This window comes from Rhinolophus sinicus, chromosome 8 (assembly GCF_057876585.1).
Source record: "Rhinolophus sinicus isolate RSI-liver-muscle chromosome 8, RSI-T2T, whole genome shotgun sequence".
In the NCBI taxonomy this organism is placed as follows: Eukaryota; Metazoa; Chordata; class Mammalia; order Chiroptera; family Rhinolophidae; genus Rhinolophus; species Rhinolophus sinicus.
In genome coordinates, this window is record NC_142508.1 from 33,969,533 (window position 1) to 33,995,432 (window position 25,900).

A 25,900-nucleotide genomic window follows, 5' to 3' on the forward strand; every position below is an offset into this window, starting at 1 on the left:
CAGGTACCGAAAGGATGAGGAGCGGGAAAATGGCTGCCTCTTCCCGTAATTAACATGGCGCCTGATAAGCTTCAAAGACCCTTGGAAGGTTGAGGACAAGGTGGAGCCTGCTCTTTCCTATCTATCGCAGCCGGACTTTCCATTTCTCTTTCCTCCTGATGCAACTCTACATTCTACCCAGGAGGAGCTGCGAAAAGGAACTCAAGTCGGCCCTCATCTGCGCTATCACCCGCCAGCGTCGACGGGGAAGAGCCGCGCACTGAGCTTGTTGCCCTTAGTCGGCATGGCGCCGGGTCACCATCCCAAGCCCCGCCCCTCTTCCTGCCCTCACCCAAGATGGCGCCGACCTGACTTCTATAACTGCCAATGCTAGGAAAGGGACGAGAAAGAGGGAGAAGGGCAGACGGCTGGGAGGGAGGAGGCCAAGAAGGCGGGAGAAGGGGGGGGCGTGCGGGAAAGAAGGGAGCCGAGGCGGAAGTCGAGGGGCCCCCCGGGTGGAAGTGACGCTGCCCCCGCTGCCCAAAATGTCGGCGCCCAGAGGGAGGTGTAAGTAATTAAAGAGGAAAGCCGACTGACTTTCCCGGCCTCCCGGGGCCGCCCCAGGGCTCCAGAACCCCCGCGTCGTTCTAGCTAGGTGGACTCGCCCGTCCGCGGGTCCCGCCTGACCTGCCCCCGCCTGGGGCGCCCGGGGCCGCACCTTTTAGGGACGGGGGGAGGGGCACAAAAGGCTGGCTCTCGGGGCCTGGGTCCTCTAGCGGACTACGGGGGGCGGGGGGGGCGGCCCCGAGGGCGACTGGATGGGGAGGAGGCGGGACTTAGTAGCAGCTGGGGAGGAGCAATGACTGGGAGGAGCCTGAGTGGGTGTGGCTTAGAGGGGGAATGGGCGGGGCAAACTGCGGTTGGAAGTGGGAGGAGCTTAGATAAAGGGTGGGGTTTGGTAAGGGGGCGTGGCTCAGTGAGAATGGTAGCAGGGCCCTAGGTTGAAGGGTCCTAATTGGGGCTGAGTGGGGAAACGGGCTCAGTGTGAAGATGGGAGAAGCTTAGAGGTGGAGTTTCTTCAGGGGCGTGGCTTAGAGAAAGTGATGGGTACAGTGAGGGGGTGGGGTTTAGGCATGCAATTTCGGGAGTATTAGTGGAAATATCAAACCTTTATAATGCAAGTGAAGTGACTTAGAGGGCCTGGAACGACTGAGAAAGTGAGAAGGGGTGGTGGACAGTGTCTTGGAAAGGACGGGGCTTACTTCAAGGATGAGTTTAAGGAAAAATTGTGTGGGGTTTTGGAGGCGGGTCTTAGTGAAGAAGATACGGTGGGATTTAATGAGGACACTCGGAGGTACTTAGAGGACAGTTGTAATCAAAACAGCTTACCTGTTGAGTCTTTGCTGTGCACAGGCCTAAGTAAGCAGGCAGTCCGCATGACCACAATTTTGCTTAGTCCTCATCGCCACTCCACGAGGTATGTCCTCCTATTACCCGTATTTTGCAGGTAAAAAAAGTTTCAGTTGGTTTTATCCGAGGTTCCAGGGCTTTCATCTTTAAAGAAGAGTGGCAGGAGCTTAGAGGGAAGTGGGAAGAAGCTTGTTAAGGAACACTGGAGGCCCTGGGAACACAGTGAAGGATTGGAAGGATTGGGCGGGGTTTAACCGCAGTGGGCGGGGCTTGGAGAGGAGCAGGAGAGCTCAGGCGTAAAAACAGTGAGGTAGAAACGATTAGGAAGATTGGCAGATGACTGGGAGAAGGGTTTGTAGGAGGGTGGGAGGAGCTTAAAGATAGTGGATGTGGTCTTGGTGGCGTATAGGGTTGTGTTTTGGGCTCCTAGGGGACAGGTGGTGGGTATGAGTCCCAGGAGCCTGATGGGGGAGGGCTGATGGGGAAATGACCCCCCTCACCTGCCCCCTATGTCTCCCCCCCTCGCTCCAGAGAGCCCCCACCCGCCACTGCCCTCGTGCCACGCCACAATGGATGATGCCCCGCTGCCAGCGCCCCGGGTCCCTGCCCCAGCCCCAGCACAACCCGCCGCCACCCCTCGGGTGCCGTTTCACTGCAGTGAGTGTGGCAAGAGCTTCCGCTATCGCTCGGACCTGCGGCGCCACTTCGCCCGGCACACTGCGCTCAAGCCCCACGCGTGTCCGCGCTGCGGCAAGGGCTTCAAGCACAGCTTCAACCTGGCCAACCACCTGCGCTCGCACACAGGGGAGCGGCCCTACCGCTGTTCTGCCTGCCCCAAGGGGTTCCGAGACTCTACCGGCCTGCTGCACCACCAGGTGAGTCCCGCAGGCAGGCCCGGCTGCCTCCCGGGGCTGGACACACCCTTGGAGCGTCGGCCCAACTCTGGGCAACAGGCAGCGGGCCCAAGACCCACTCACCCACCTCTTCCCCTTAGGACATTTTGCCTCTCTCCTTCCCCACCAGAGCACCCTGACCAATCAAAACACGAAGGGTTTCTCTTTCAGTCACCACCCAACCCACAAGGAAAACATTGGTAGTACATTGCCCCACCTGTAGGCTCCTCCCTTCTCCCATTCCCCTGCTTACACACCACACCTGTGTCTGCAATTTCTTTTACCATTTTAAAAAACAGATTTACCACGTATGTACTTAATTCCTTTTAAGTGATTATCTATTGAGTGCTTTCCCTGTTCCCAACACTGGTCACCAAAGTGAAATCAATAAAGTCCAAGCTCTGAAAACTTCCATTCCATCGGAGGTGGTCAAGAGCCAGGTAGACTATCAACAAGAAAGCAAATACACAGTCAAGAATGTTCTGGAAAGGGAGAAGTATTGGGAAGGAAATTATAAAACAATAACATGTCTGTGTTCAGGAGTAAAGAGGGGAGAGCTGTGGGCTACCAGACAGGTGGCGAATGGCACGGTAATACTTGAGCTGAGATCCGAAGTATGAAAGTATGAACAGGCATCTGCCATTGGAAAAGCATTTCGGGCAGAGGGACCAGCAAGTGCAAAGGCCCTGATGTGGAAAAAAGCTTGGTGTTTACAAGGAAGGGATAGGAGACCATGTGGTTGGGGTGGAGCGAGCCTGAACAGAGCAAAAGGAGATGAGGTGGAAGGCAGGCAGGAGCTGAGTCATGTACACATTCTTGGCCATTGTGAGGAGTGGGATTTTATTCTATAGGCCAGACACTCATGCTACAAGGATAAGTAAAACCAGACATATAACTGGTATTCCACACTTGTCCCCTCTTCTCTGTCCCCATGGCATCTGCCTTGGTTCAGGACCTCACATCCTGGATGTTGGCCCCAACTTTCTAAGTGGTCTTCCTACCTCCTGTTTCTCCCTCTCACGTCCAGCCTCTGCATCCATCACAGAGTGACCAGGCACCCCTTCCCTTGAAACCCCTGATCCTTCGGGTGACAGGGGAGCTCCTTAACTTGATGTGACATTCATAGCCCTCTGAGGTCTCACCCCTGCCCACTAGTAAGTTATAATACCTATAATATGCAGGCACAGTGCTAGGCTCTTTGGGGGAAAAGGAGAGAACAGACATAGTCCTCCCCTTTCATGGCCTCCCAGAGCCAAGAGTCTAGTGGGGGAGACATTAATTGAACAATGAGATTAATAAATGTCAAACTGCAATTGATACATGAGGACAGAGGGTAACTGTATTCTGAGGCTAATACAAGAAAGATCTGGAGTGATCCAGGTCGGGGATGGAGTCATGGATGGTTTTCCTGAGATAGCATTCCTACTTCGGATCCTGCACCTGGCAGATATGACTAATCTAGCACTGTGCTCTTTCTCATCCAGCCTCACAGTTCTCACCAAAGCTCTCTAGGCAGACACTACCAGTCAATAGGACTACAGTCAAAACCTGTCTACTAGTCTAGGACTCAAATAAACCACAAAGGCCAATATCAGTAGAAACCTCTGTGAGGCATGGTTTTGCTTGGCCACCCAACCACATTTCAAGTGCTCAACAGCCACATGTGGCTAGTGGTGATATTTTGGACAGTACAGATACAGAACATTTCCATCACAGCAGAAAGTTCTCTTGGACAGTTCTGCTCTAGAAAGTTCTAAAGCATTTACCTGGAAGAGCCACTTCCCACCCCAGGTGATTATAAAAGCTCCTTTCCCGCTCTCCGCGATATTCACTGGTTTAGAGGCCATCAGCTGGGCACAGGAAAGTTTGTCGAATATTCTAGTTTCCAGGAATTGAGTAGTTTTGTGATGGTTTTACCCCATCCTCACAACAATGCTGTGAGACGTACATCTTATTGTGTCCATTTGGCAGAGCAGAAAAGCTGCCCTTTCAGAGAGAATGGAAGGCAGAGCTGGGATTTGAACCCAAGTCCATCAGTGCTCAAAGCCTGTTTAGCCACACTCCCAGGGAGTGCCAGTTTCCCAGGTGGGCTTGTTGGAAATTTAGTCAGGAGGAGTGGGAGCAAGAGTTGCCCAGCCTGTGGGAATAGCACGTGCAAAGGTCCTGAGGCTAGAGGGACTAAAAGCAAGCCAGCGTGGCCCAAAGCAGAGATGGCGAGTAAGAGGACTGAAGCTAGATCCTGGCCTTGTAGGCGTCGTGCGCAACTTGGGCTGCCTCCCTCTGGGAGTCCAGAAACCTGCCCTGCAGGCCAGTCCCTCAGCCCTGATGTTGTGCTCTTCCTCCCACCCTCCAGGTTGTCCACACTGGTGAGAAGCCCTACTGCTGCCTGGTCTGCGAGCTCCGCTTCTCCTCACGCTCCAGCCTGGGTCGCCATCTCAAGCGCCAGCACCGCGGGGTGCTCCCGTCCCCCCTGCAGCCCAGCCCGGGTCTGCCTGCCCTGAGTGCACCCTGCTCCGTCTGCTGCAACGTGGGGCCCTGCTCAGTGTGCGGGGGCGCGGGGGCCAGCGGCGGCGGAGAGGGCCCGGAGGGGGCGGGCGCGGGCCCGGGCAGCTGGGGGCTGGCGGAGGCGGCAGCTGCAGCAGCAGCCTCGCTGCCCCCGTTCGCGTGCGGTGCCTGTGCACGGCGCTTCGACCATGGCCGTGAGCTAGCTGCCCACTGGGCCGCACACACAGACGTGAAGCCCTTCAAGTGCCCACGCTGCGAGCGCGACTTCAATGCTCCCGCACTGCTGGAACGGCACAAGCTGACGCACGACCTGCAGGGCCCTGGCGCACCCCCAGTGCAGGCCTGGGCCGCGGGGGCTGGCGCTGGGCCCAAGACCCCTGGCGAGGGTGGCGCTGTAGAGGCCGGTGACGCTGGAGCGGCCTGGGACGGCGGGCTACTCCTGGGCCGCGCGGGGGGCGGCGTGCCCGAGTTGGGGCGGCTGCTCCCTGAGGGCGGTGGGGAGGCCCCTGCTCCAGCGACTGCGGCAGAGCCATCTGAAGACACCCTGTACCAGTGCGACTGTGGGACCTTCTTCGCATCGGCTGCGGCCCTGGCCAGCCACCTGGAGGCGCACTCGGGGCCGGCCACCTATGGCTGCGGCCACTGCGGGGCGCTGTACGCAGCTCTGAGGGCCCTGGAGGAGCACCGGCGCGCTAGCCATGGCGAGGGCGGCGGGGCAGAGGCGGCTACGGCAGTCCCCGAGGGGGAGCCCACGTCGGGGGAGCCCTCGTCCGGCTCGGGCCGCGGCAAGAAGATCTTCGGCTGCTCCGAGTGCGAAAAGCTGTTCCGCTCGCCCCGTGACCTGGAGCGGCACGTGCTGGTGCACACGGGTGAGAAGCCATTCCCGTGCCTCGAGTGCGGCAAGTTCTTCCGCCACGAGTGCTACCTCAAGCGCCACCGGCTGCTGCACGGCACCGAGCGGCCCTTCCCCTGCCACATCTGTGGCAAGGGCTTCATCACGCTCAGCAACCTCTCCAGGCACCTGAAGCTGCACCGGGGCATGGACTGACCTGCGCCCTTTCCTGCCACCACCCCGCCTGGGGTTGGACTCAGGGGACGGTCCAAATCCAGACACGCCCTGAGATGAGGGGACCCTGGTTGGAGAGATGGGCCACTAGAAACCCACACAGACCCCTGAGCTGATGGACAGCAAATAAATGGAAAACTCCTCAGCTCTAGGGCCCGGGGTCTATGGAGAGACTCCTGAGCTTGAGGACCCCCTGGAATCTGTGCTAGGCACCCCCAAATCAATGGCCTCTAAGTTGGGAGACCTAGGAATGAGAAATGGGTCTCCAGAAGTACTCATCTTGAGGGCCCTAATAAGAGATGGGCACACCTCCCCCAAGGGAAGTCTGCCTTCTCCCTGAGAGCCATCATTCCAAACGATCTGGATGTGGAGAATGTGGGGGGACCATGTCCTCAAATTTCCCTGGATCCCCTCCAAGTGCTACCCACCACAGTCACTGGTGCCCTCAGATAATGGATATACCGGAGTCTGCCTTTCCTGCCACTTCATTCCCTATGCCGAAAGAGGACCAGGGTAGATGCCCCCTGCCCTCAACGCACTCCCCAATTAGGTTTCCCTCCCCTACTGCAGAATGGACTAACCCTAATGATCTCCACCCCCAAACGCTAGAGTAGGCTGGTTTGGAATCCCTCTGCCCAGTAGAATGGACTGATCCGATACATACACCCCTGTCCACTGGAATGGGCTGGCCCAAGTCGTGGCCTGCACCCCACCCTCTTAGAGTGAATAGGGCAGACACTCCCCTTCCTCTTCCACTGTCATTCCTGGTCCTGTGAACTCACCTGAGTGGGAGGTAGTGGACACTGGGTAGCCCTCCCGCTCTGCTGTAGCACCTGTCCGTCTTTCTCTCCATCTCTGTCTGTTTCTCTGTTCCTCCCAACCCCAAGGGGGAGGGGGTTTGGCTAGGGGATACCCCCGTGAGCCTCGACCTCACGCCCTTGTCCCACTCCCCAATGTCTCCAGGACCCCAATAAACCTTGTCCCGTCAGTCACTGCTGTCTCATTTTCTGATCCCGGTATAGGGGGTGGGGGTTTCACCCTCCCTGACTTAGGAAGGCCCCATAAATAGAGATAGAGCCTTCATCCCTTGCATGATCCTTAAAATCAGAGATGGTTTAAGTCTTACCTAAATGGAACCCTGCCCCTTAAACACAAGACACTTCCATGGGCTGACATGCTCCCTAGAACCAGACAGACCTTTTTGAAACCATCAATCCCATAGGACACCCCTCCTAAAAACCAAATGGTCACTTTACAGACAAGTTCCTACCCCCTTAGACTCTGCCTCCCAGGCAACTGAATTTGTGCCTTAGATGCTCCCTCCAACCCCGTCAGAGAATGGACAGGCCTTTAGGTTGTCTCCTAGGCACCAGGTCACTTTCCTATACTGGGTGCCCATTCTGTGCCCGGCATTGTAACCCCCTCTGAGGACCCAACAGTGAACAAGACGACTCCTGGTGGAGCCGATAGTGTAGTGTGTCGCTGAAAAGGTGTAGAAAAGAGTAATGAAGAAACAAGGCAGTTTCAGAGGGTTATGAGCGCTCTGAAGGAAATGAGGGTGGGTGTTAAGAGTGAGTGAGCTATGCCACCTTAGGTGGGGTGATCAGGTCAGGCGTCTCTGCAGAGATGGCGTTTGATCTGAGCCAGGAAGGGTGAGGAAGAGTGGCCGGAGGAGGCCTGGATGGGCCCAGGAGGGGAGTGAGCCCAGAGGCGGGAGGGAGGAGACAAGGTAGAGAGGTAAGCCGGGATTAGGTCACACAGAGCCTGGTGGGCCAAGGTAGGCATTTGAATGTGATTCCTGGGCCATGGCAAGTGAGATCTTAAGTGTGAAGGGATGTGACCACTCTTACACTACACAAAGATCCCTCTGGCTGCTGAGTGGAGGAGGAACTGGAGAGGCAGAGTGGAAGCAGTCCACCAGGAGAGGTGTGGGGGTCTGGACCACAGTGATGGAGAGAAGTAGGTGGATTCAAGATGAGTTCTGGAGGCAGAATGTGCGAGTGTGTGTGTGTGTAATGGAAAGGGAGGAATCAGGAAGGACTGCTGGGGTTCTGGCACTTTGTATTAAGATCAGAAAACTAGAGAACAAGTTTGGGTAGGGACAACAGGATCAAGAGTTCCACCCTGAGCTTCTCAAATTCAAGATGCCTATGAGATTGGTATGCTCTGATAAGGCTGAAGATGTGCATAGCCTATGATGCAGTGATTCCCCTGCTAGGCATGAACCCTAGAGAAACTCGTGCTCTCCTGCACTGGGAGACACATCTGAAGCCATTCATAGCAGCAAAATGTACAGCCCTGAGCTCATAACAACTGAAATGTCCATTGTTATGCTCTGAAATGTTAGTGTCCCCCCAAAATCCCTGTGTTGAAATCTTAATGCCTAATCGGATGGTATTAGGGGGTGAGGACTTTGGAAAGTGCTTAAGTCATGAGGGTGGAGTCTTCATGAGTGGGATCAATGCCCTCATAGAAGAGGCTTCAGAGAGATACCTCGCCCTTCCTCCATGTGAGGACACAGCAAGATGGTAACAGTCATGAACCAGGAAGGGGGCCCTCACTAGAAGGTGACCATACTGGCACCTTTATCTTGGACTTCTAGCCTCCAGGACTGTGAGTCATACATTTCTGTTGTTTATATGCCACCTAGTCGGTGGTATTTTGTTACAGCCCCAGGAATGAACTAAGACGTCCGTCAACAATACAGTGGAGGAAATAAACGGTGGTGTGTTAGGCTATGGAATACTATACAGCAACGAGAATGGATGAGTGCAGATATACAGAATTACGTGAATGGAAGTCACAAAGAAGCCAGACACAAGCCAGATGTGCAGATTATGACTCCATTTCTATTGCTAAAAAATCACACAAAATTAAACTATAAAATTGTTTAGGATGTATTGTGGGTACTGAACCATTCAGGAAAGCAAGGAAAACATTTTGTTCCCCATAAAACTCAGCACAGTGGGGTCAGACATGTTAAGGGACATGATGGAACCTTCTGTTGGGGTGACAGCCAACATTCCTTTTCTTAACCTGGCGATCATTTTATAACGATTTGTTAAATTGTGCATTTGTATGGTGCCCTTTTAAATTGTGCATCTTATATTTCACAAGGAAAAAAATTTACAGGAGGAGACATATATCAAGAGGGAAAGAAAACAAGTACGAGGCTGGTCTTCAAGAAAGACTTTTTGGCCTCGAGATCCACAATTGCCCTTTTGCAAAGGCTCTATGTCAACCAAAAGGCTCTAGGTTGAGTGAGAACACTCAACCTTAGAAATATTCCTCTTCACTCTGCCACCAACACCAAGGAATCAGGAACCAGACTCATCCCTTTGGGGTTAAAAAAAAAATCTGCCTCAGAGAAAAAAGACCCACCCACCACCCCTTAGATACAACACCACACCAGGGACAAGACCCACCAACTTTGAGACTCTACTCTCTTTGCCTGGAGAGTAGAGAATCTGGAAAGTGACAGAACTGTCATGGGGATGGCTTCTGACTGTCCAGTATGGAGTCATGAATAGGGACATCAGGAGGCTGAGTTCCTCCACCTGAATCCTTTCTCTGAGGGTAGAGCACTTAAACAAGCACAGTAAACCCCCACCCTTGAGGAGTTTGTTTATATTCCAATGGGAGTGAGATAGGTAATCAGTGGGTAGGCGACAAGTAGCCTAATGCTTGTTGGCGATAAGTACAATGTTGAAAATTAAGGAAGAGTAAGGACTAGAGGGTGACAGGAGGGCTATTTTAGCCAGGGGAGGCAGGACAGGTGTCTCCGAGATATGAAAGAATTGAGGAAAGTAGGGAAACTTCATGGATATCTAGAGGAAGGGCCTTCCAGGCAGGGGAAATCGCACGTGCAAAGGACCTCAGTCCAGAAAGAGCAAAGAGGATGGTGTGGCTGGGGGCAAAGTGAATTACATGGAGAGAGGAATCATTTCAGGGAGAGCCCAGAGAGCCAGACGTGTAGAGCTTTGTAGGCAGGGACCGAGGAAGTGGGAGGAAGAGTGGGAGCCACGGGAGGGTGTCCAGGCAAGAGTTACGTTGTGTGATCACTGGGTGCTGGAGACTGGACGGAAAGCAGGAGAGCCAATGAGGAGACGGTTGAGTCGGGACTGGCATCCAGGAGTGCAGGTCCCGCCCCCTGCCCCAGAGCCTTGTTCTTAGCCCAGGCTGGCCCCACCCAGGCCCTTCTCTCACCTGGACCCGCGTCCCACCTCCTCCCTGCTCCCGCCTTGGTCTTTCCAGCATCCGGCTGGGCCTCCACGCGGGTCCCACAGGAATTTCTCTAGAACACTAATCGGATCATGTGACTCTTCAGCTTAAAACCTTTTCAATGGTTTCTCAGTGCACTCGGAATGCATCCAACATTCAGCCTGGACCAGGAGGCTGGACACAGTCTCTCGTGCAGCTCTGGCTTCCCTCCACACTGGCCGCCTTTGATGCTCCAAATCACGGCCCCAATCTCCCCCAAAACACCGCCCCCACACACACATAACATGCTGTTTTCTACGCTTGAAATTTTCTTTCATAACACTTCCATTCCTCAGTTCATTTTTTTAAAAAAAGTTAAACCTTTAAAATTGGGATAATGAATACCCTAGACATACAAAGTCTGACAATTAAGTTCCCGAACTTGTTGAAATAATGTTGCTAACCTTTTTTGATAGCAGAGGGATTATTCTTTATGAATTTGTACCAAGTGGACAAACAAGTTAACAGAGTTCACTATTTGAAAGTGCTGAAAAGGCTGCATGGAAAAGTAAGACGACCTGAACTTTTCACCAACAATTCATGGCTCTTGCATCACGACAATGCACCAGCTCACACAGCACTGTCTGTGGGGGAGTTTTTAACCAGTAAACAAATAGCGGTATTGGAACACCCTCCCTACTCACTTGATCTGGCCCCCAATGACTTCTTTCTTTACCCGAAGATAAAGGAAATATAGAAAGGAGACATTTTGATGACATTCAGGACATCAAGGCTAATACGATGACAGCTCTGATGGCCATTCCAGAAAAAGAGTTCCAAAATTACTTTGAAGGGTGGACTAGGCACGGGCGTCAGTGCATAGCTTCCCAAGGGGAGTACTTCAAAAGTGACCGTAGTGATATTCAGCAGTGAGACATGTAGCACTTCTTCTAGGGCAAGTTAGCGAACTTAATTGTCAGACCTCGTATACTTAAAAGAATTGAAAACAGCTGTTCAAACAAAAAGTATGAATGTTCACAATACCACCATTCACAATGGCCAAAATGTAGCAACAACCCAAATGTCCACCAGTCAATGAATAGATAAACAAAATGTAGTATGGCCACATAACAGAAAATTATTCAGCCACAAACAGGAATGAAGCACGGACACATGCTACGACATGGATGAAATCTCGAAAACATTACGCTAATTGAAAGAAGCCAGCTGTAAAAGACCACATATCTCTGACTCCACTGATACGAAATGTCCACAGTAGGCAAACACGTAGAGGAGAAAGCTGATTATTGGTTGCTAGGGGTGGGGAGGGGAAGGGAATGGGGTTGTCTTCTTTTGGGGTGATAAAAATGTTCTGGAACTAGATAGTGGAGGTAGTCACACAACATCATGAATATACTGAATGCCACTGAACTGTACACTTTAAAATGGTAAATCTTCTATTACATGTATTTTACCCAATGAAAAAGTACACCCACACCCATATACTGACTCCCAGCTTTAAAACATTAGAGATACTCATTCTCCATAGCCCTGTCCAGGATCTGATTGCTTCCCCCTTCTCAAAAGTAACCCCTACCCCACATTTGGTGCTTATTGTTTTCATGAATGTGTTTAGACTTTTATTCCATATGCACATATCCTTTAAAAAACAGTATTATTGACCAGGTGCTTTTAAGGATTATGCTCTTGGCCTCTATAATTTCTCCTGCCTCTTTGGGAAATACAAAGTGTAAATGGTACACTAGCTTTGATGTACCATTTAGTACCTCACTTTACTGCTCTTAATAATGGGACAGTCACACTTCCCACTTCATAAGGTAAGGAGGAACAAATGGGCTTGTATTTGTAAAGCATTTACAAGAGTAAACTGTTACTTACTTTCATTTTATTTATTTTGATCATCCCCAGTGTCTTTTTCCCTTACTTGTTTGAGTCTGGGACACATTCACATGGTTTCAAGTTCAAAAATACAAAAAGGATAGGGTGTAGTGAGTTTCAGTCCTGGGAGTTGGACAATGTTGCTAGTTTCCTCTGTCTTCTTCCAGGTCTTCCAGCCACAAGCCTCTGATGATCACAGAGAGAACAGGCTGCAAGCTGTTTTCCACCTCCCATTTCCCCTCTCCTTCACGTTATCACTGAGCCTTTCCATACTTTTCTGCAGAGAGTTTCTTCGTCCATTTTTAATGGACACATAGCGTTCCACTGGATGGATAAATCATGATTTATTTCTCAAATCCCAACCCATGGGCATCCAGCTTTTTGTAGTGATGTACAATACTGCACAGATTAAAAACCTACAGACATGTATGTTTCTGAGTAGACCTCTGTGACAGATACATTCCTGAAATTGCTCAATCGTTAAGACTATCCCAAGTTATACTTGCCCCAGCCACATATGAAAGGTCCTGTTTCCCACATTCTTGCCAACCATGCTAAATGCATATTTCACCTTGAACAAACAGCATTAAGCTGGAGTTGTACTCCTGAAACACGCCTTTTCTGCTCAACATTAGGTATTTGAGATATGGCTGTATTTCTCTCCCGTTTCCTTTTGCTCCTCCTTCCCATTCCTAACCCTCAGCTTTTATCCTGAAACATGGTTCCCTCCAGCTGAAACATGGTTACCTCCAGCTGACACATGGTTACCTCCAGCTGAAACATGGTTACCTCCAGCTGAAACATGGTTACCTCCAGCTGAAACATGGTTACCTCCAGCTGAAACATGGTTACCTCCAGGATGCGCTCAGGGATCACTCTCGCTCCAAGTGTGAGCTCAGCTCAGTGCCTTCTCTGTCCTCTGTATTCCCTCCTCACGATGTTTCCTGCATTAGGACACACTCTCTAGGAGTGTGATTGGACCTGTATCTGCCTGCCTCCTCCATCAGACGGTGAGCTCCCTGCAGAGGGCCCAATGACCTCGGTCTTTGCCACTACAGCTCCAGCACCAAGGACAGATCCAGCCCATAGTAGGCGCTCAGTAAATATTGGTGGCTTAGGATCAAGTGAACATATACGTAGCAAAATACATGCAAAACTGTCCTACAGTAAGTGCTCAGTAAACACTGTTCATTTATGATTGAATTAACGTATGCAGGGCTTATCACAGGGTGGAAGAGAAGAGAGAATATCTTGCTCAGGCAGCCAAGTGAAGGCTGGAGTCAGGTTCTAGTCCACAGTGCCGGTACTTTCCCTGAAGCCTCTGCCATTGCTTCATTCATCTCGTCTCCCAGCCACCCCCTCTCCCCCAACACAGTGCCTGGCCCAGACAGGACCTGATAAATGTATGTTTGTTTGTTGAAGGAATGAATGAATATGTGTGTCTGTTTCGAGAGGAGGGGAGCTGGACCCAGTCTCGCAGATCTCCCTCTGGGAGCCCAGGGGACAGGGGTCCTCAGCCCCCTCCCAGTTACAGGACCCAGGAGTTGCAGCTGCGCTCCCTCCCCGCCTATTTAGTACCCTTATTCTCTAGCTTCCGGTTTCGCAGCCAATCTTTCCTCTCTCAGACTGGGAGGAAAGGCGGGTTTCCGGGGGGAAGGCTTAGGCGGTGACACCGAGCCCAGCCTCCTCCACCCCCAACCCCCACCACGCTCGGGGCCCTCCCTCCCTCCCCGCCACCACCGTCTGTCGGCCGGCCGCGGGGAAGGAAGAAAGGCAAAGAGGAGGTGGAGGTAAGCACCGGGCGCTCAGAGATCAGGGCCGAGCCCAGGCCCTGAGCTCAGGAATCTGCAAGGCCTCCACAGAGGCCCCAATTCTGCAGATCATGCCTATGGGACCGGCAGGCTGGGCCCAGCGGGGAGATCGGCCCCCTGGGGGACCTAAGGAACCCCAGCAACCTTGCTCTGGGGGTCCAGGGGCCTGACCCTCAGTCTCCTCCTCCCTGGAGAATTCAGACAACAGGGCCCCCAGCCCCCTCCTCTCCCTTGTCTGAGGATCCCAGCCCCCTCCTCCAACCCTCCTCACCACTGGGACCCCAAAGTCCGTACCCTGCGCATACAGGGGTCTAGATCCTGCATCCCAGCCACCTCCCAGACCCCGGGACCCAACCCCCAGCCCCCACCTCCCTGAATCTCAGGCGGCTGCGCCTCCAGCCCCCTCCGGGCTCAGACCCAAGAGTCTGGGGCTCTGCTCCTACTCCCGGCCTCTCCCAGCCCCAGGGTCTGATCACCCACACCCCATTTCCTGGGCCTCCGGAATCTGACCCCCACCCCATCCCCCTCCAGCCCCTCCCCAAAGCGGGGCCCCTGGGAAACCAGCAGTCACTGACTTGGTCTCCTGTCTGTCTCTCTGTCTCTCCCCACTTCCATCCTGCCATGGTTCTGTTGACCTCTCCTTTTGCACCATCTCTGTCTAATTCTCTTTGTTTTCTCTTCATCTCTGCCTCTGCTGGATGTCCCCGTCTCTCTATGGCTCACCATCCTGTCTCTCTATTTCTTCTGGTCTCTCTGTCTCGCATCTCTGTCTCTGTCTCACATCTCTCTCACCCTTTCTCTGGCTTAAACATCTGACCCTCTCACCTCCACCTCCCTGTCTCTCCCCTCTCTTATCACAGGCATGGATCCTCAGCCCCCTCCACCCGCCCAGGGCAGCCCACCTCACCGTGGCCGGGGCCGGGGCCGGGGCCGGGGGCGTGGACGAGGCCGAGGTCGAGGCCGGGGCAAGGGGGGCGCTGGAGCCCCTCGGGCGCCCTTGCCCTGCCCCACCTGTGGCCGCCTCTTCCGCTTCCCCTACTACCTCTCACGGCACTGGCTGAGCCACTCGGGCCTCCGACCCCACGCCTGCCCGCTGTGCCCCAAAGCCTTCCGCCGTCCTGCCCACCTCTCTCGCCATCTGCGTGGCCACGGGCCCCAGCCCCCGCTGCGCTGTGCCGCGTGCCCCCGCACCTTCCCGGAGCCGGCCCAGCTGCGGCGCCACCTGGCCCAGGAGCATGCTGGAGGTGAGGTCGAGCTAGCCATCCAGAGAGCAACCAAGGAGGCAGCGGAGTCCAGCTGGGGCCCGCAGGACGAGGGCACCGAGCAGCCCAGCACAGCTGCCGCGGGCACCCCGGAGGAAGCAGCGTGGCCCGAGACGTGGCCTGCAGGGGAGCCGGCTGCGCTGGTGGCCCCCACGAGCACTGAGCCCCGGGAGTCCGAAGAGGAGGAGGCTGAGGCCGGGGCAGCAGAGCTGAGGGCTGAGTTGGCGCTGGCGGCTGGGCGGCAGGAGGAGAAGCAGGTCCTGCTCCAGGCCGACTGGACGCTGCTGTGCCTCCGCTGCCGCGAAGCCTTTGCCACCAAGGGCGAGCTCAAGGCGCACCCGTGCCTGCGCCCCGAGGGCGAGCAGGAGGGCGAAGGGGGACCCCCACCCCGCCCCAAGCGCCACCAGTGCTCCATCTGCCTCAAGGCCTTCGCCAGGCCCTGGTCGCTGTCCCGCCACCGGCTGGTCCATTCCACTGACCGCCCCTTCGTGTGCCCGGACTGCGGCCTGGCCTTCCGACTTGCCTCCTACCTCCGCCAGCACCGCCGCGTGCATGGCGCGCTCAGCCTGCTGGCCCCGCTCCCCACGGCGGGCAAGAAGGACGACAAAGCCTCGGGTGGACGGAACTCAGGGAAGGGGCCTGAAGGGGGCGAAGGGGCCGAGTGCGGGGCTGCCCCGGAGGGGGGAGAAGGTGGGCAGAACGGAGGCGATGTGGCTCCGGCCAGGCCCCCGGCCGGGGAGCCCCGCTTCTGGTGCACAGAGTGCGGCAAAGGTTTCCGGCGCAGGGCACACCTGCGGCAACATGGGGTGACCCACTCGGGGGCGCGCCCCTTCCAGTGCGTACGCTGCCAGCGCGAGTTCAAACGGTTGGCCGACTTGGCTCGCCACGCGCAGGTCCACGCCGGGGGCCCGGCCCCGCACCCGTGCCCACATTGCCCGCGCCGCTTCTCGCGTGCCTACAGCCTCCTGCGCCACCAACGCTGCCACCGTGCTGAGTTGGAGCGGGCGGCCGCGCTGCAGGCGCTCCAGGCCCAGGCCCCGCCGTCGCCCCCACCTCCCCCACCGCCCCCACCGGCCGGGCAGGAGAACGAAGGGCTGCCCCTGCCCATCGCACACATCAAGGAAGAGCCACCCTCCCCGGGGACCCCACCCCAGTCGCCTGCGGCACCCCCTGTCTTCCTTAGCGCCTCATGTTTCGACAGCCAAGACCACTCTGCCTTCGAGATGGAGGAAGACGAGATTGACAGCAAGGCACACCTGCGCGGATTGGGCAACCTGGCCTCCTGACCCTCACACCCCACCTCGGCCCCTCCAGTTGCCCTCCCCACCCTGGTTTGCAATATGGAGGAGAGAAGTTGAAGGGGAGGCCCCTCTTCCACCCACCCCACCCCTCCCAGCCCTGACACTGAGGAGGGAGGACCCGGACTGCCCCTCCCTCCCCATCACCCACCCCCAGGCCCAGGATGCTGGTTAGGAACTGCTCATCTGGTACTTCCCAAGGCAGGACCGCTTGGAAAAGGAGGCGCAGGACACTGACCAGAAGGATGGAGACTGGGGTGCCTCCTGCCGGCTGCCTTCTTTGTACACACTGGACACCATCACCTCTGGAACTGCCAGACCTTGGGGTCCCAGTGAGCAAAGGTCCGTCCCTGTCCCTTTGTCTGTCTGTGAATAAATGTGAGTTCGTGAAGATGGAGTGAGTGAGGCTATCTGTGGAGGTGGGGGCTCGTGTGGGGATCTGGGTGAGCTGGGGCTTGTCCAACAGGCTCTGAGCTGGGGTTCAAAGCAGGAAGGATACAGAGCTTGGCAAGCAAGACGCTCACAAGAAGAAACAGGAGTGGGAAAAAGGTTACCATCTACCTGGCTGACTTTGGGGAGCCCATGGCCCCCCATGGAATCCTGCATGTGCATTCATTCAGCAAACATTTACCAGGCACAGTGCTGCACCCTGAGGATGCTGAGGAGAAAGTCACTGCCCTGCTAAGAGGAGCTGAAATTTTAGATCTGCTCTGTCCACGACTGTTTAGTCACCAGCCACACCTAGCTGTTTCCATCTAAATTTAGAATAAGTAAATAAGTTTAAAATAAAGTAGTTAAAATTGAATAAGATTAAAAGTTCAGTTCATCAGTCACACTATTTCAAGTGCCCAATAGGCCCCTGTGGCTGGTAGCTCCCCTATTGGACAACACAGATCTAGAACATTCCATAATCTCAGAAAGGTCTACTGGGCAACACCACCCAAGATAATAAAAAAAATCTGCAATATAACATCGAGTATTGGTATGGGCTCCTGAGAAAACTACGGGCGACTGTGATGAGTGCATGACCGGGAGTGCGGGGCCTCTGGTGAGGTGACATTTGACCTGAATGAAGAACCAGATGAGGGAACAGCTTGGGCAAAGGCTATGAGGTGGGTGGGTACTGTGTATGTTTGAGAAACAGCAAGGAATCACGGGTGGGAAGGGTCATGTTTTACAAATCCTCTGGGGAGTTTTTGTTTGCTTGTTTTTTTAACCCACTTGTTCAGGTCCTAGGAATGAAGGGGAGAAGGTTTTATTCAAGCAAATCTTCCTTAAACCTCTTCTCATTCCTTTTATGGACATCCTACCTCCCCCCGTACATTTGATGGCACTCTCTTGGCCCTGTGCAAAACATGACATTGACCACTTAGGTGTCTTCACACCTGGAAGGCCTGGAAAGAGGGGTGAGATTACCCCTGTTTTTCCAAGGCAACAAAACAATGCTCCAGGATGGAGGGTGTTTCTCCCTGGTGTGACAAAACACCAGGTGGGTGAGGGGGAGTTAGGAAGATGGTTGTTGAAAGTCAGAGAGAGGAGGTGATCATGCAGAGCTTCGCAGAATCCCCTGTCCAAGATTTAACACATCTTGGCTGAACCCTTGGAACGGTGCCCGGCACGTAGTAAGCACTCAGTACGTGTTAGCCCATGTGATTATCACTGCTCCCTACCACCCACCCAGGGCTAGATATTGGAGACAGAGTGATAAACCAGCTGGGCTCCTGCCCTCCTGAGCTGTGAAGGAGAAGGACAATAGTCAAATGTTGGCACAAAGAAATTAGGGTTTCCAAATGAGACCAGGTCTCCAATGAACTAGATCCTATAAGAAGCTGTAACTAACTTAGCCTCGGGTATTGGTGAGATGGGGGACTGGCATATGCTTTCATTACATCAAAGCCATCTCCCTCCCCAGGAACCTTCAGTAGCTTCCTTTAGCCACATCCAAATGTGGGCCACCATTTAGTGAGCACCTACCATGGCCAGACACCCTTTCAGCACAATCTCATGGATAAACCTGTTCAGGGAGGGGATTAAATAGCCCCATTTATAGAAGGGCAAACAGAATTCAAGCTAAGAGGTCATTTGTCCTACTTCTGTAATTGGTAAACTGAGCCCTTAAACTGAGGGCTCTATAAACAGCCCTTCATATTAAATGAGTTACTCCGTGGAGAGGACAGAGGACAGTGCTTTGCCCCTGGGAGGAAGTTATTGCTGTTGTTGCCTTGTTATTGTTATTCTCCCAGGCTGGTATAGCTATGAGCATGAGCTCAGGGAATCCTCACCACCCCACTGGGAACTAGCAAACATCCTCACCATTTTCTTTTTTTTAAAGATTTTATTGGGGAAGGGGAACAGAAGTTTATTGGGGAACAGTGTGTACTTCTAGGACTTTTTCCAAGTCAAGTTGTTGTCCTTTCAATCTTAGTTGTGGAGGGCACAGCTCAGCTCCAGGTCCAGTTGCCGTTGTTAGTTGCAGGGGGCGCAGCCCACCATCCCTTGCAGGAGTCGGGGAGTCGAACCAGCAACCGTGTGGTTGAGAGCCCACTGGCCCATGTGGGAATCGAACTGGCAACCTTCAGCAGTAGCAGCACAGAGCTCCAACTGCCTGAGCCACGAGGCCGGCCCCCTCACCATTTTCCAGAGGTGGAAATGGCACTCAGAGAGGAAGTCCCTTGTCCGGGATCTCATAGCTGAGAAATGGCATCTCATAGCTGAGAAATGGCAAACATGGGATTTGAACCCAAGCTGGACCAGCAAGCTACACACCCTGAACCCTTAACCAGGTCAATATAACCCTTAAAATCTGCTCCCAGACACACCATCTACCTTTTAAGCTCCCTCCCTACACACATCCTAGTCTCCAAGCCCCAAGGTATCATCCTTCCACCCCATGGGTTTGCACACCACCGTCTTCCATCCCACATGCTTACTCATCCTCAAGGACCTGCTACCTCCAGGGAGAAACATTTCTAGAACAACTTAGGACAAGAAAAGATCCTTAAAGAGGGAATCCAGTCCTCCCATTTTACAGATGAGAAAACTGAGGCCCAGCTACATGGGACAGACACAGGAAATTAGAAAATAACCAAACGGTGATTATTATTATGAAGTCTTTCCCTGTGCTGAGCATTTTACATACCTGATGTCAATCCCATTTGTTAATAGTAATACAAAACACATTTCTTGAGTATTTACCTTGTGTCTCTTTGTAAGGGGATTATGTGGATTACCTTATTTAATCTTCCCCATTAGATAGAGACTATTATGGGCTTGCTTTGTTTTCCTTAAACAACTTGATTGAGGTATCATTTACATACCACAGAATTCATTCATTTTAAATATTTTTAGTAAATTTACAGGACTGCGCAACTATCACCACAATCCAATTTTAGAACATTTCCATCACCCCAAAAAGATTTGTTGTGCCCATTAACAGTCACTTCCCATTCCCAGCCCTTGTTTCAGGCAACAACTAGTCTACTTTCCGCCTCTATAGATTTACCTTTTCTGGACATTTCATAGAAATGGATCATACTGTATGTGGCCTTTTGTGTCTGGCATTTTTCACTTAGCATAATGTCTTTCAGGTCCATCCACTTTCAAACTGTATTAGTAGTTCATTCCTTTTTATGGCTGAACAGTATTCCATTGTATGGATGAACCACATTTTGTTTATTCATTAATCTCTTGATGGATGTTTGGGTTGTGTCCACTCTTTGGCTGTTATAAGTAGTGCTACAATGAGCATGTGTGTGCAAGTCTTTCTGTGGACATATGATTTTATTTCTCTTGAGCAGATTCCCAGGAGCGGAATTGCTAGGCTGTGTGAGAAATTTATGGTGAATTGTTTAAGGAATTACCAGACAGTTTTTCAAGGTGACTGTACCATTTACAGTCCCACCAGCAATGTATGAAAGTTCCTCACACATCACCATGGGGGCTCCATTTCCTTGAGAAGGAAACTCAAGTATAGAGATGAGAAATGACCTGCTTAAGGTCACATGGCTAGTAAGTAGTAGATCCACATATGACCCCAGGTGTATGGTTCAAAGTCTGTGCTCTTTACCCTTGTACAAGGATTCATCTTTACCCCATTCGTTTGTTTATCCTAAAACTCTTTATTGAGGACCTACCATGTGCAAAGGGCTGTGCTTAGAGGTGGGAGAATCAACAGTGGACTACTAGACAAGGTTACACTCTGGTGGGAGACAAAGATTTTAAAAAAAAATAGACTCAGGGCATCTAGTCAACAAATATTGATTCAGGCCCCACTATGTGCTGGGCACTGTCCTCGGTGCTGATCACCCATAGGTTAATGAAACAGACACAGACCCCTCCCCATGTGGGGCTTCCATTCTAGCAACATGGAAACAGGAAGCAAGTAAATGAGAAAGCAGCTTAAGAGGGGATGAGTGCTATGGAGAAAGATGACACAGGGCAGGGGGTGGGGGATGCAGGTCGGAACTGCAGGCACATCAGAGCAGGAGCCGCAGGAGAGCCTCACAGATAACTGGAGACACGTCCCAGGGGAGGGCACAGCTGATGCATAGGTTCTGGGGTGGGAATGTGACTGGTGTGTTCGAGGAACAGAGAGGTCAATGTGACTGGAGGGAGTCAGAGTGAGAAGGAGGGAGTAACGGGAGAGGAGATCAGAAAGGGGGTGGGGGTCGGGATCTGGTAGGGACTCAGAAGGACTCTAGTTTCTATTCCAAGTGAGATGGGGAGGGAGCTTTGGAGGAATTCACGCCAAGGATGGCAAGATTTAACTTCCCTGTTTCATTTTAACACATTTTGAAAATTAAAAGACAGAAAATTGAAAGAATTGTAGAGTGAATACCTATATACTCACCCCAGCCCCAAAACTCTACAATTAGTCTTTTGTTCTTTTTTTTGCCTCATAATGAACCTGTTGGTCTATTAATCTTTTTACCCATCCATCCATCCACCTATCCATCATCCATCTTTTTTTAAATTCTTAAGTGTTACTAATTAGAGTGGTTTTAGGTTCACAGCAAAACTGAGTGGGAATTACAGATAGTTCCCATACATCTATCTTTTAAAAAATTCATTTCAGAGCAATTTGCAAATATCAGTGCGCGTCACTGCTAAACACTTCAGCATGCATAACAAGCTATCAAATATTTATTTAAGCTTCTTGTCCTTGGTAAAATTTAAATGCAGTGAAATGCATACATTTCACATGTTACCATTTGACACAGTTTGAGAAACACATACACTTGAGAAGCATGAACTCTCCTGATTTAACAGATTCCCTGTGGCTTCTGTTTGGCGCATAGACTGGTGGGGCTTGGGGGCAAAAGTCCACTTAAGTCCACCTTGTTTTTATTTTAAATAATCTTTTTCTGTTAGAATCGTTTTGGATTTACAGAGAAGTTTCAATGACAGCACAGACTTCTGATGAACCCCTCACTTAGGCCTTCTGATGAACCCCTCACTTAGGCTCATTAACGTGGTTTATCCTTCTGGCAAAATCAATAAACCAACATGGGGTTATTACGATCCACCAAACGCTGCCCTTTACTCAAACTTCACTCATTTTCCTCTAATGAACGTTTTCTGTTCCAGGATCCCACCCAGATACCACAGGCCTTACGACACGCCTCCTGAATGTCTGCTCTGTGATCATTTCTCAGATTTGCCTTGGTTTTGGGTGACTTTGGCTGTTTTGAGCAGTCCTGGAGAAGAAAGACCACGCGAGTGAGGCACGCTGCTCGCCACCTCCTCTCAGGGGTACATGTTACCCACGTGACTTATCACTGATGATATTAACCTTGATCACCTGAGGGACATTGACGTGGGGGTTGCAGGTTTTCTTCACCGTAAAGGGGCCCCTCCCCCTCCCAACCCCCACTCTTTGTAAACAAGTCACTAAGTGTAGCCCATGTGGAGGGGAGAGAAAGTCTCCTGAATACCTTTTTTGGAATTCTTTTGTCCCTTTTCCTTCCGCCTGTTCATTTATTTGTACCTGTATGGATTCATGAATATCATTTTACACTTTGGGTTATCGTCCAATATAGTGTGATTTCATACAAGTGTATATTATAATTCAATATGATATTATTTATTTCATATACATATATAATATAGTCCAATACGATGTTTTTTATTTCGTGTAAATGTGTATTTTAGTCCAATACAACGTTACTTATTTCATTGAAGCCAGCGTATCTTAACTCCAGGTGCCCCCACCAAGAGAAGATAAAGCAGTACTAGAGGAGAAGCAGGGGCTTCTGGCTGCAGTGAGATAGAAGATGGGACTTCAGCCAGGTGACCAATGAGGGCTTCTAGAAGGAGTAATTTGAGACCCGATTAGATGAGCTAGGGAGCTGAGCATGTGAGTCAGGAGCTGTGACAGTGTGACAGGCTCCCTTTCCAGAGGAGATGGCCACCTACCCACAGACATCCTGCCATGCAGAGCTGTGCCCTTCTTCCCGAGCTTCAGGCCTACAGTGCTATCCACCCCTGCTTCCGGCCTCCAGGGCGAGCAGTTTGGAATTCAGCCGTAGAGGCCAAGTCCTGGGGCCTCCTTATCTTGCCACACCCAACACTGTGCCTGGCACCGACTCGAGCTCCATAAATATTTGCTGTCTCTCAGCCAGCTGCCCAAGCCCCAACCGCCCTCTTTTTTCACCTCTGGGCCTTAGCCTAAGCTGTACCCTCCTCTCCATCAGCTCTTTGGTCTCTAGGAGGCATGGGGTGGGCATTGATGGAACCCAGTGTGGGACCAGAAAGAGGAAAGTGACCCACCCAAGGTTACCAGGAGAGGGAGGGCAGAGAGAGAGGAGACTCCTTTGATGGGATAATAACTGTAACTACTATTTATCATCACACCCGTTCTCCCATGCCAGGCACGTCACAGGCATTTGCTGGTGTCATCGACATGACAACTGCCGGTCCCTAGCACAGGCCACACTTTGTCATCTCGTGGCCTTGGATGGACTTTGCCTGGAATGACCCCCCCACACTCTTCACTTCAGGCCTCCCTTTGAATACCCCCAGAAGGCCCTCCTTACCCACTTCTCAAACTTCTCATCTCTGTCCATCAACCCCTGTTGCAGGCAAAATTCTAAGTTGACCCCACAAGACCTCTGCTCCCCTGGTGCACACACCTTCTCCCAATTCTTCAGTCAGATGGTGACCTGGGTGCTGCTTGAGAAGGGTTATTGCAGACACTGTTAAGTTCCCAGTCAGTTGACTTTAAGGGAGGGAGACGATCTCTGGTGGGTCTGACCTAATTAGGTGACCCCTTAAAAGCGACCAGGCTCTTCTTGGAGAGATTGGAAGTAGGTGGGGGACTCAACAGGAGGCAGAGTCTCCATCGCTGGCTTTGAAGGTCGGTGGGTGAGTGGGGGAAAACACATGACAAGGAATGCAGGCAGCCTCTGAAAACTGAGTGGATGCATCAAGGCACTGGGAACCGCATGGTTTATCCCAAGCGGACACGCCAGTCATGCCTGCCTGAAGTCCTGATTCACAGAAACCGTGGGCTAGTAATGGGGTGCTAGTTGGCAGTTCCCAAGGGTTGGGGGAAGGAAGGATGGATAGGTGTAGCACAGAGGATGTTTAGGGCAGTGAAACTACTATGTATATTACTGTACTGGTGCATATATGTCATTATACATTCGTGCAAACCCATAAAATGTACATCACTTAGAGTGAACTTTGATGTAAACCGGGGACTTTGGGTGATTACAATGTGTCAGCGTAGGTTCATTAATGGTAACAAATATACTATTGGTGGGGATGTGGATAATGGGGGAGGCTGTGCATGTGGGGGAGGGGGACATAGGGTATACATGGGAAATCTCGGTACCCTCCTCTTAATTTGGCTGTGAACCTAAAACTGCCTTAAAATATATAAAAATTATCAATTAAAAAAAGAAATAAAAAACACAAATCAAGAAAATGTTGCTGATGGTTGTTCCATGACTCTTACTGAAAATAGTTGTGAGGGGATGCGAACATGACCTGGGCGTCCAATCCGTCATGGCCTTTCACTGGAAAGTACATCCCACCGGACGCTTTTTAGAGCTTTATGGACATATAATTCCCACAACAGCGCAATTCACCCATTTCATTAGCACAACTCAATGGTTTCTGCTGTAGCCACAGAAGTGTGCAGCCATCACCACCCCCAATTTAAGAAAGTTTCCATTACTCCAAAAAGAAACACCACATCCCTTAGGCATCACCCCAATTCTCCCATCCCCTTCAACCCTAGACAACCCCTCATCCGGTCCCTGTGTCTGAGGTTTGCCTGGGAGGGCAGGACTTGTTTTCTCTGCTCTCCCTGCTGCATCCCCAAATCCTGCAAACATGCTCGATACATTGTAGCTAGCCAGTAGGTACTCCATAGTATTAAGCAATCAGTTTGTTTTCACTTGAATCCCACACACTACTATCATCTGCTGGGAGGCCTCACCCCCCCAAGCCCCATTGTCCCATCAGAACTTTTCAGTCACCTCTGGGCTCCACTTTGTCACCTCCATTAGAATAGGTAACACCCTGTTTTATGCTTGTCCATGACCCCTTCCAGACTGCCCCCGATCAGGGACAGCATGTATCTGCTTGTCTTTGCCCCACCTCAGGCCCCAGGAATTGGGTGTTGAATTTGAACAGAAACAAGAGCAGTTCGCAACCTGGACCTACATCTGTGCTAGCCCCTGGCCTGCAAACGGAGAGGCCCTGGGGGTGTGAAGTCCAACTGTTGGGGTTTGAGTCCCAACTCGGCTGGTGACTCAAATGGGGACACTGGGCAAGAGATTTAATCTCTGTCAGTGTCCCTTTCCTCAACTATAAAATGGAGCTAATAATAGGGCATGCCTCTCCCGGCTGCTGTGAAGATTAGCACAGGGCAGGAATACACAGAGTTCAGTAAATACTTGCTATAATTATCGTTAATCATGCGGGATTTAGAAGCCATTACAAATGCACTCCATTCAGCCATCTATCAGTCTCCTGGTCGTACACACATTTCCTGAGGACACGGAGCGAGAATCCAGTGTGCCCAGCTGTGAGTCCTTCCGTGTGACTGGAGTGTCAGGCGAGATGGGCGGGGAGGTAGGTGTCAGCTCCAGAAAAGCTCAGAAGCCAGGTTGGGAAGCGTGGACCCTATCTCAGGGCAATGGGGAGACATGGAAGTCTATGGAGAAGGCGAGGGATAAACACCATCTCTGAGTGTTACGTAGATGCCTTTGGGGCAGTGGGTGGGACACTAAGGGAGAGAAACTGGAGGCCAGGACGAGGCTGGGGTGATGGTCCACATGCATGAAGGTGGGATCAGGGCCGCAGCCTGGAGCCCTGTGGACATGGAGAGCGTGATGATTCTTAGCCCACGGTCCCCAGTCCTCTAGGATCCAGCAGGGTCTGCAACCCCGGTGATGTCTGCCAGATTGTGTGTTTCCATTCTAATGACATGCAGGCTGTTACCTGTCCTGATGGAGGTGACAAAGTGGAGCCCAGAGGTGACCATGAAAAGTAAAAAAGTAGCAAGGTGAAAATGATTCTGATAATATGTTTTATTTCACCAATATAGTTTATTCTTGTTATTGGTATC

At 51.9% G+C, this 25,900-nt stretch overlaps 2 protein-coding genes across 3 annotated transcripts; both read left to right on the forward strand.

Moving 5' to 3' along the window:
- The first annotated feature begins 232 nt into the window (after positions 1 to 232).
- Positions 233 to 6,845, forward strand: FIZ1 (FLT3 interacting zinc finger 1). 2 transcript variants are annotated; one of them, XM_074316061.2, is made up of 4 exons: positions 233 to 546; positions 1,393 to 1,456; positions 1,921 to 2,264; positions 4,636 to 6,845. In XM_074316061.2, exons 3-4 carry the CDS (start codon positions 1,959 to 1,961, stop codon positions 5,833 to 5,835), a joined length of 1,506 nt encoding a protein of 501 aa, XP_074172162.1. In that variant the 5' UTR covers positions 233 to 546; positions 1,393 to 1,456; positions 1,921 to 1,958; the 3' UTR covers positions 5,836 to 6,845. The 2 variants fall into 2 exon arrangements, with proteins under 2 accessions (XP_074172162.1, XP_074172161.1); XM_074316060.2 differs by lacking the exon at positions 1,393 to 1,456.
- A 6,759-nt stretch (positions 6,846 to 13,604) lies between these two features.
- On the forward strand, positions 13,605 to 16,714 carry ZNF579 (zinc finger protein 579). The gene is made up of 2 exons (XM_074316058.1): positions 13,605 to 13,742; positions 14,624 to 16,714. The coding sequence occupies exon 2, from the start codon at positions 14,626 to 14,628 to the stop codon at positions 16,309 to 16,311; it is 1,686 nt and encodes a 561-aa protein (XP_074172159.1). The 5' UTR covers positions 13,605 to 13,742; positions 14,624 to 14,625; the 3' UTR covers positions 16,312 to 16,714.
- Positions 16,715 to 25,900: the final 9,186 nt, after the last annotated feature.